This window comes from Thunnus maccoyii, chromosome 17 (genome assembly GCF_910596095.1).
Source record: "Thunnus maccoyii chromosome 17, fThuMac1.1, whole genome shotgun sequence".
NCBI classification, from domain to species: domain Eukaryota; kingdom Metazoa; phylum Chordata; class Actinopteri; order Scombriformes; family Scombridae; genus Thunnus; species Thunnus maccoyii.
This window is the reverse complement of record NC_056549.1, coordinates 28479804-28491086: the sequence shown is the minus strand read 5'-3', so window position 1 is coordinate 28491086 and position 11283 is coordinate 28479804. Positions and strand designations below refer to the sequence as shown.

The window sequence follows — 11283 nt, the reverse complement described above, 5'->3', positions numbered from 1 at the left end:
TGAAAAATTCCCAGAAGGTTTGTTTTTTTTCCCCATTGTTGGAAGAATTTCCCTCTCTTAGACAACGTTCTGCTCCCTGAAATCTCCCTGAAATGATCCACCCATCCCTTACCTCTAGTAGCCATGGAAAGAAATATAGTTTTATTTGTCTAGATGTTGAGATATCTGTCTCCACCTCAATAGATTGGAGGTCAGCAGAAATGACACCAGCACAAACTCAATTCCATTCACCTCCATTGTATTGGGATGAAAGCAGAAATCTCAGAGACAAATATAAACCTGAAGAAATAAAACTACAACTATCTGCATGGATAGTTGTAGTTTTGCTCTGTTATTTGGTTGAACTGACCCTTTAAGTATGCCTGTTAAATTAAGACAAAATGTGCTGAAAAACTAAAACCTCCTTGTGTTTAATGACTGATTATCAGTTAAGAAAACAACAAACAGTTAAAAAAGTTAGATAAAGAACACAATATATATTCCTCGGTGATACTGGCTCCATTGAGCCATTTTAAAGTCTGCAAAAAAATAAATAAACATCAATAAATTCCATATAATTTCACAGTGACAGTATGACAAAGATATCCACCAGTGAAGGGAAAGAAAATTAGTGTGCCAGTTGTAGCGCACATCTGATTGGATGATCAGAGATTGGTGGCCTGACTAGCCGATTGGTGGCATCGGCTTTGTGGTTCCATCATGGATCTCAGTAGAAAATAAGTTCATATTTTTTTGTCAGTTAAGACGCGAAGCTGAGCCTCCAGCTGGCAAGTTTCTTCATCCTTGTGGAGAAAAAAAAAACATAGAAAAGGCAACAATAAGAGCAAATTATTGTATTGAGTGCACTTAGTCTTCAAAAATCATTTATTCTCCATGACTTATCTGCAGCTCTGCACTCTGGCAAAGTTTCAATTAGGTGAGTGAAGTGTGTTCTTACATCATTGGTGTTAGCGGGCATCTTGGAAGCCAGCGCCGTCCAGTTTGTTGCCTCGGAGATGTTTCCCAGCTCCTGATGACACTATGAGCCAAACAACATCATGGTTACTTCATTAGTCCTCACAATGAAAACACACAGATGAACTATTCTGTTGTGTATTAAATGACTCTGGATCTTATTGCTCACCTTTGCAATGTAAAGTCTCACTGTCTTAGAGAAACCTGGACTGAGTTCTTCTGCCTGAAAATACATAAAAAGTATATGAATATATAATATATGTTTTTACGTTTTTACATTTACATATATGTTTATATATTAATATATGGTTTTACAATGACACGTCTATTTAGAAAATGCATGTTTTTTTCATATATATATATAAAATCAGTGGTACCTTGAGGAAGTTCTCGAGGGCGTCATGCAGGGTAGCAGTAGGGGGGTTCTGGTAGAGAGCAGCGGCAGCCTTCTTCTCCAGCCAATCAAGTGTGACTACCTGCAGAGACAGACAATAATTAACGGCAAAGAAACACACAACAGTGATGTCATGTCTTGAATGGCATGAGCATGACCGAGTGAAACAGATCAACACTTCTGCCTTTATACGTGGTCACTGTTAAAGTTCTTTAAACATACAGTGAAGTAATTGTCTGATAATATTTGAGTATTTTTATAACAAAATCTTTCCTCTTCCTGTAAAACATGACTCATCTTGAACCTGGAGTGTAAATATTTGTTTATCTCCACAGAATGTAGCTGAGGTCTCATTGATGAATGATCTGATCTAACAACACAGGTGAGGGAGATGTGTGGGTGGAGGCCAACAGTAGAGAACAGCTCTGTATGTTCCTTATTTACTATGCCACACCCACTTTTAAGTGAGCCAATCACAGATATTTGGCTGATACCTACACCTGATAATACTCCAGTTAACTACAACAAGCAAAACACAGTCTCACCTCATAGCACCATCTTCCCAGCAGGTAGAAACACATGGGGTCATCATCTCTGAGAGCGATGGCACGGTCCAAATGCTCCTGAACAGGAGAAGAAACCTCAGTCACATCCTGTACATCAGAATAAACTCCTTTTGAACAATCATGGAAGTGAATGTTCCTGTGTTACCTTCAGTATGTGGCTGCTCTTCAGTTTGCTATGCATGCTGTCATGCTGGGAGGTCAGTCCTGTCAGCACAGCAAACCTGCATACAGAAACAGAGGTCACAGGTCAGCAGGAACTCTAAAGTGTTCTGAGTCTTCCTCAAGGTTCAGTGTGCCGTCTTACCATTTGTGACACTCTGCGTTGAGGCCGTTCTTCTTCAGGGCCTGCTCTGCCTCCTCTCGACCTGCAACAGCAGCTCACACTTCACTGACAGATACTGAAGATACAGTCAGTCCTATTTTACTATTAACACCATGCTGCAGGAGCTCACAAGTGAGCCACAAGCTTTCTGAACAGGTACAGTCAGCCTGGTTAGGTTAAGAATATATCTCCAACTACCCACAATGCACTTTGGTTTTTCTAAAACCCAAGTGAACAGTGGAGCATCATCTGATGGAGGGAGGTTCAATGCAAATAACATTATTTGTTTGGCAGGTAAGAAACCTCTGATGTCGCTAACATTAGCCACAAATGTTAGCATGCTGAGTGACAAAGTTAAAAGACAGAGTAAAACTGTTCATTACCTTGTTGTGCATATGTCTTCTTCTCTTGTTTGTCTTTCGCAGACTCATGCATATCACTGTAGGCCCGAGCCAGTCGCCATAGAAACTCTCTGCTGTCTCCGTACTGAGGACACACACAGCAAAACAACCAGCAGTTAAGAATCAGTAAAATGTAATCAGATTACATAACCCACTACGTACTGTAAAACATTACTATGTCATATTTGGGTGATCCCAGCACACAATTTTAGTTTCCTACTTCAGCTTGGTCATTGACTATTACATGCTTGTATATGTATATGTGTGTTAGTGGTACATTTTCAGGATTACAGGAGCTTCAAAAACAGTTCAAAATGTGAATATAGTGAATATTCATTGAAGAATACCATCATAGTGCAACACCTGTCATCTCTACCAACCACACTACCAACACTCTGAATAAAATGATGTAAGAAGTGGGTTATTTTGTGATAAGTTTTAAAACACAACTTGTGTCATCTACTCACTCATAGGCCTCATATGTTAATAATAATGCATTAAGACAAATAAAACTAACAGCTGCTCGCTGTGTGTGTGTTGTCTTAATAAACTCTGACTGAGAGCTTAGCACTGTTTACTGACACCTACAGGCACAGCTACACAACTGCACAACACTGTGTCTGTAGTTCCTCAACTATCATTGCTCAAAGCTTTACATGGTATTCTCAAAGTGGAATATCTCATTTCTCATAAGCAAGATTTGTACATAGAAAAGCCTCATCAACAGATATTAAGGCTGCAACTAACGATTATTTTCATTATCAATTGATCTGATTATTATTATGATGAATTGATGAACTGTGTGGTCTATAAAACATCAGAAAACACAGTCACAAATTGTTGCTTGTTTTGTCCAACAGTCCAACCCAAATATATTCTATTGTGAGACAAGGAAAGGAAGCAAATTCTCCAAGTTGAGGAGCTGGAACTGGCAAATGATTTTGCTTGAGATGTGACAAACAATTAATCAGTTTTAAAAATGATTGCAGATTAATTTTCTTTGAGTCAATCAATCAACTAATCGCTGCAGGTCTGAAAGATAAGTGAAAAATAATGACAAATGCACCAAATCCCAGACTGCTGTGATGTCTTCACAGTTCTTATTCTGTCTGATCAACAGTCCAAACACTGTATTCAGTTTACAAATGAATGTAGTGAGGAATCTCAATGGACTAGTGCTCTGTGCACTAGTTTCACATCCCCTCACCTCTGCTCTGTTGTCCAGCAGCAGCCGGAAGCCCTCTGCTTTTAAACTGGCGTCTCCGGTGTGGAGGATGTCGCTCTGTGCCAGGAGGAGAGCCAGCTCCCCACTGGGAAATTCAGTCACCAGCTGCAGCCTGCCCTCCTCTTCCTCCTCCTCATCCTCCTCCAGCCCCCTCTCCTCTTCCTCCACTTCCTCGTCCTGGGAGTCTTCTTGGCGGAGGGTGAGGACAGTGGCGCAGCTCTTGTCTTCCTCTTCCTCAGACTCTTGTTCGGGCTCTCTCTCGCCTTCCTCTCTGTCAGTGTCACGATCAGTGTAGTCTGACTCAGCGTAGGCTGTGGAGTACCTGGATACACATGCAAGATCATCTCTCTTTTATTTGGTGATTTCAATTAGTATAAATGAGTTATAGTAACCAAACTTGGACTTTTGGCTACTGATAAGCCTTTAAAGTCATGGATCTATTATTCAAACTGGACTGTCTGGATTGTATTACATCATCCTGCTGGTAACTGACACTACATGCCCCCACCACACTGTCCCTTGGTTTTTTAATGCAGTGCTATTTTCATTCTGAACACAGACTCAGTTACTTAGTATTAGTTTAACCACCTGTAAGTGTCTTAGAGACTAAGACTAACTAGCTGATGAATCTTGTTAAGAAGCGTATTAAACACACACACTGTTGGATCAAACTTGGACCACAGCCTGACCTGATCCTCTACAAAGATACACGACTGGACTCACAGGCCATTCATGACTTCAGGCCTCTGTGCATGTTCACATATCAAAGAAACAGATGATATTTATCACCTGATGTGCCTCACAGAGACACAGGGCATAAAAAAGAGAACACAATCTCAGTCATGTCCTGACTGAGCTATATTCTTTAAACTGTTGAAGACTAAAAATGCCAATGCTTCACTCTTCAGTTCATAAGACAAATGAAGCAAATTAACACACTAAATTTAAAACACAGTTATCTAAACATTATTGAACAAGTCCATCCATCCCAGTTACATACCCTCCTTCGCTGGTCTCTTCATACGTGCTGGCCACTCCCTGGCTGGCAGTGAAGTAGATGGAGCTGGAGCTGGTAGAGTCGGTGCGGTCTCGATGGATGTGACGCCGCCGGCGTATCCGCTGGCTGTCCTCCACACCCTTTCTGAATGTATCGAGGAGAGACACACATACAGGTCAGTCAAACAGGTCAGGTAAACATATTTTTGAACTTTGGACAGAGCCAGGCTAGCTGTTTTCCCCCTAACCATGTCACACATGAACACACAGACATGAGACTAATATCCATCTGATCATCTCACTTTTAGAAAGAAACCAAAATAAGCGTTCTTCCTAAAAAAAAGTGTGTTTCCCTGAAAACCGTCCAATTTCATGTCAAGGAGTAGCGAAGATAAAAGCCTGATATATTTGTTGATATGTTTATCTTCTCCACACTGCCACTCACTTGACATCCTGGATGATCTGCAGGGCGATGTCCTGCAGGCCGCCCCTCAGCTCAGCCACCTCTGAGCGCAGTGAGGACACGCAGGTCAGCACCTGGTCCAGCTGGTTCCTGAGCTCCAGCTGCTGCTCTGGGGACAGGCCCTGGACCACGGCCTCCACCGCCGCCAGAGCCTGCTGCTGGGCCTCCGCCTCTGGACAACCAACCATGGAGACAACATGTTAGACATGTGGTTTATGACTTGTTTGCAATTAAGTACCCTTAAGTGCACTCCTGACCACCTACCATCTGTTTTCCCCTGCTTATCTGTCTCTGGGTCAGAGTGGCAGCAGGCTAAACATAGCAGCCCAGCCCTCCTTCTCCCTACCTACATAAATACCTACTCCATCTCTTCCTGATGGATCCTAAGGTGCTCCCAGGCCAGATGGACATGCCTGGAAATACCTCCAGGCAAGAACCCTTATGGGGTGCAACAATTTTGATAATCAATTAATTGTTTAACTCACTTTTCAAGCAAAAATGCCAAAAAAGTTTATGTTTTTAGTTTCTCAAATTTGATGCCCTTCCATGTCTTACACTCAATGATTAACTGAGAAGATCACTGGCATATTAACTGATACTGAAAATATTTAGTTGCAGCAGTAAAGGTCATGTACGTTGCTAATCCAGCTGCCAGCAAAGGCAGGAGCATTGACATGATTTCACTCATTTAGTTATATCTGTTTTTTTAATTTTTATTTGCACACACATAAGACTGCATAAAATACAGATAATAAAATAAAAGATGTGACAGGAGAGGTCCAGAAGCCACAGGCTCCCATCAACTTAAAGAGAAAAACAAACGATAACAAAAAAGGAAAAAACAAAACCAAAAAATCTAAGGTAACATAATTTAGAAAGATACAACAACATATAAATGACATCAAGAAGCACACTAAATGAACAGAAAAACAAACCAATCAGTAGAGAAAAATTTAATAAATTTAGACTTGTCAAATCTGGACTAGATTAACAAGGAGACTCATTACAGCAGTTTCACATTTGTGAAAAGTGAAAGTGACTAATGTAGTCTGGATGGGAAAAAGCAGTGCCCTATTTTCACAAACAGAATTAAGTTTTCACAAATCTGAAGCTGTGTTTTAATGAGTCTCTGGAGTCTCCTTGTTAATCTAGTCCAGACTTGACAAGTCTAATACAGTGGTTTGTCATCTGGACCTGGTCTAATGTGGTCTGGATGGAGAAATATCAGTGAAGTCACTTTTTTGTGTTTTCATAAACAGAATACAGGTTTCACAAATCTGAAAGTGGGTTTGAACAGCGTTAAGACTTTTGCTACGATGTCAAACAATTGTGTTAGTGGTAAAAAAAAACAAATAACGGAGGATCAGCAGCTAAATATCATTATTTATGTTTCCCTTAACCCCGAATCGGAAGCTGCCAATTTAGAAGCTGACTTCAGCAGCGTCTATGCCATGAAGTCCACATGATTCATCATCATCACCATCACCACTGACTTTCACTTTCCACTGATTTTCACGGGTAAAGTACCTTTGCTAGTATTACGCAATTGGAACCAAACATCTGTCTCTCACACAGACACACATCTTTCTGAAGAGCCTCCATGTGTGTGAGGCAGAGGCGAGCCAACCCACCCTGTGCATCCAGCGTGTCCCGCAGCAGCGCGGCTCCATCCGCCCCGTCATACAGACAGGGAGCTGGCCTGGCCTCCAGCAGCAGTCTCTGGCATCTTCTCTTGCTGATCTCTTTGTAAATGATGAAGGCAATCAAGCCCAAACCGGCTGTAGCTCCGACAGCTAGCCCGATCAACCCGTTCCTACCGAGCGGTGTGTTCATGTCTCCACTCTCACGCTGGTCGTTTAACGGAGCTACTTACGTCACTTTCATATGTCGCTTATCATAATTGTTTGTAATGAGTCTCACGATGCCACTGACATGGCTTAAGTGCTTAACGTAAATTATCCAACTACAGAAAATAAGCTTGTGACGACGCACGCTTACTGCTAGCACGTTAGCCTGCTGTCATTAGCCTTTCGCTGTTATGACGTTCAATAGCTAATAACTAAGACGACTTATCAAACGTGACGCAATTGCTAAAATGTTCCTTTTGAACCTCTCCCATATATTTCAACGACGCGTTTTACAGCTAGAAGAGTCCGTTTACGTTAAACCTAGAATTGCTGATGATGGTCGTCCAGGTGCAATGATGCTATAAAACTATCTAACGTAACTACGTCACATCAGTACCACCTAAGTAACTTCCGGTTACAGCTTCCAAAATAAAACGCGTTCACAAGCTGGCTGCAATGTATGGAAGTCCACTTCCGCCAGGAAAATAAAATACTCATGCAAGCTAATTACAGTTTTTCTCTTACACACTATAACTAAACACGCCAAACCATGACGTCATCTACCAGAAGACAGACCCATTTCCCAAAACTGTAAATACTATTCCCCTGTTTTCACTCATGTGCTTGTTTAGAAAGCACTGGCATTCAATATCATAAACTCAAGTCATCACAGCTGGAACCCAATTAACACACAATTGCCCAGGTGGAAACACTAAGAGTCAGCATTGTTCAAACACCAATCAGAAGCTCAGGATAGATAACAGGGCCATGAGTCAGTTCACTTGTTTTGGAACAATTGATCCACAAAGACCTGAGGTGGAATAAATGTGATTTCTTTCTTTATATACAAACTGTTTTTTTTTTTCTCACATCGGTATATATATTGGTATCTATATCTATGTTTTCTATATCTATCTATCTATCTATCTATCTATCTATCTATCTATCTATCTATCTATCTATATGTTCTGGGGAAAAGCCATAAACACCATTATTCATTGTGTTTAGAGTTTTGGAAAATGGAGCATCATTTCAAGAAATGTGTCTTAGCAACCAAGAAAAACTATATTATTATATTTCAACTTGGAATAATATGTCAATTTTTACCTATTAATTTATGTGCACTGTTGTCAGTGCAGTGTTTTAATCCTCAGAGGAACAACTCTTTATCACTCACCAGTCATTAACATGGGAATCTCTACCATCTGAGAAATATTATGATTCAAAGGTTTTTCAAAATAAAAAACAAAATAATATCTCATTATTCTGACTTGGTTTTTAATTTCTGAATGGGCCCAGGATCCACAGGGCTGGCTCCATCCAGGCTGTCTGTGTGGCAATTACTTTATGGTAATTTGATGAATTACAGATTTGGTTGGTAATATACACCACTAAATCACAATTAAAAACTGAAATATTGAGGGCCTACCCCTGCATTTTACCTGATCTTGAGGCACTGACTTATAGAGGGGCTTTGTGTCAAAATCTAGCTTCAATACTTCTTAATATTACACTTACATGGTGCTGTCTTTGGGTTTGGGTTCAACCACATTATCACAAACTAACTGGCATATTGCAAACCTGCACGACACAGATAGTATTAGAGTGTAGTAATATGTTGGTTTCTGGGACTCTGGAAAATATGGGCTTGAGGAGCATGTTTGTGTAGGGCCACAACTCATTTCAGCAAAGAGCAAGTCAATCCAATCGTGTTAAGAATATGATTTGTCTTAAAGGTGATGTTTATGTAAGAACCAAGGAGATTCTTTAAAGATTCCCTCCGGACTTATTTCAAGATGTATTTGTGTTTGTGCACTGGATGCTTCAAGTTTCCACATCACACTTGTCTAAGTAGCATCCTGGACCAGGATTGGCTTCTAAATTAGTTGTGATGTCACAAATCATGCTTGTAGGCCCGCCCCTTAAAAGTAGATTTTCAACAAGCACAAAAACAGCCTTCCAGTGTCAAACTCTGCACATACATTATTCTGCACAGTGAAGCTCAAATATAAGGAACAAGAAGAAAAACATATCCATATCCATGTTTTTAGTGAGTGGAATTTTTAGCCATGATGGCGACATGTCTCTAGGATTGGCAATGTCAGTCTGTTCGTAGGTCCTTCACTTTGATCCAAACTGGAATATATTACAAGTATTTGATGCATTGTGCTGACGTTACATACAAACATTCATAGTCCTCAGAGGATGAATCCTATTGACTTTGGTGATCCACCAAGTTTTCCTCTAGCGCCACCAGCAGGTCAAAGTTTTCACTTATTTAGCAAAATATTTCAGCATCCAATGGATGGATTGGCACAAAATTGGGTACAGACATTCCCAGCAGATTGATCCTAATGACTTTTGGGATTTTTTTTTACAAACTGCATGCTATGAAATTAACTTGCATGTAAAATACTGTGGGAACATACTGAATGGATACTAAACCCTTACCTTCTCTTTATCAAAGCATTTAAATCATATTGATATGACTAGTAAATGATGTTGTCAGCTGCCAGATAAATGAGACCAGAGTCAAGTTGGAATGCAGAGCAAACAATTTAACTCTTCAAGTCACAGATATGAAAAAATAAATACACTTGCTGTCACTACAACTTTATCAATGAACCTTTGCTAATAAGGTTAGTGGGTTCTTTCACTTAATAGCAAAGTCTAATTGGGAGAGAAATTCATTCAGCACGTTCATGCTCACATGGCCTTTGCTCTCTCTTATATATATATATATATTTCATTGTAAAGAATAATGTCAGTCTTCCCTTTTGATGATTTGTTCTGCCTTCCATTTTCATATATTTGCTATAATTTTTTTAGCCTATAGCTTTATTTCTATTGGTGTTAACATGTGCTTCTGTTCTTTCATATTTAAGAAGTCAGTTGTGGTTGACACACAAGTTTGCCATCAGAGGTGAACACAATGAATTAGGAGGAAATGATATGCAGAAGAGACTATATGTCCCATAAGGCCTGGGAGTGGCTGGAAAACTTCAGAAGAAACCTGCTAAGCCATATTTCCTCTGTGAACCTGACCCAGATACTGTATGCAGAGAGACAATGGATGAAAATGAATCACTCTTTTTGTTTCTTTTTGCAGAAACTGAAGCGTGCCAAGAATGTGTCGGACAGATTGAACAATGTAATTCATGAAGAGTTTCAGTCAACATAACGTGGACTGACACCTGCAGGGAGTAAACTGAGATGACTCAAAAAAGTCAAGAAGAGTCACAAGGCTGATTTGTTGGTTCCAAAGAATCAAAATGAAAGCTCAACACTTGGTCTCAATCATGAAGGATCTCTGATCATTTCCATTAAATCAGTGTAACCATCCATACTCATGATGTCACTGACCAGGGCTTTGAAGATATGATGATTTACTGTATACTCCAGATAACAAAATAAAATTTAATGGATATTTTGGTGAAGAATGAAAAGAATGTTTTATCTACTTGTAACCATATGATAAGATTCAGATTGTTAACAGCAACCATCTCAGTTTTCAGTTATGGGGAGAAAAACTCACAGATATATATTATTAGATACAAATGCCAGATACTTTTGAAAAAACATGGTTACATAATTAAATGTAAAAGAGACAGCTTCATCAGTTTGGTATAATATCACACTGAAGCTTATTGTAATAAAATGGGTCTACTGGATGATGACAGTCTCTGTGCAGATGGGGAGCTCTCTCAGCCTTATAATGAGACAGCATGCAGTCTCTCTATCTGAATAACATGTTGGCCTTATGAATCATAAGATTCTGGTTCACAAGAACAGATTCAGAGATTGAAATCTCTCCATATCAATGGGAACAATCTCCCTCATCATGTTCCTCTTTCTCTTTAGCGTCAAACTATAAAAAGCTCTGGTTTTTCTTTGTCAGCACCTGCATGTGGCATTCTCTGAGGCCTAATTGGAACACAGTATTATGAATTTCAGTTAAAGAAAGATCCTGGGTGAGAATGATACTCACACAAGGTATGCAGTCAGACCAGTCCAGTGTATAAACAGAACTTAGCTGTTCCCACACAGGAACTGCTTGAAGGCATAATTGACTTGACCCTCTGCTTAGAGCCTCACAGTCACTACGGGCCCTCAGA

General features: G+C 40.0%; 1 protein-coding gene across 1 annotated transcript; it reads right to left on the bottom strand.

Moving 5' to 3' along the window:
• Positions 1–386: 386 nt before the first annotated feature.
• On the bottom strand, positions 387–7553 carry rmdn3 (regulator of microtubule dynamics 3). Its single transcript, XM_042390585.1, has 12 exons — positions 6953–7553; positions 5304–5493; positions 4863–5003; positions 3845–4184; positions 2620–2722; positions 2219–2279; positions 2060–2135; positions 1894–1971; positions 1332–1430; positions 1124–1177; positions 938–1018; positions 387–782 (listed from the first exon to the last, which is right to left on the bottom strand). Exons 1-12 carry the CDS (start codon positions 7152–7154, stop codon positions 723–725), a joined length of 1485 nt encoding a protein of 494 aa, XP_042246519.1. The 5' UTR covers positions 7155–7553; the 3' UTR covers positions 387–722.
• Positions 7554–11283: the final 3730 nt, after the last annotated feature.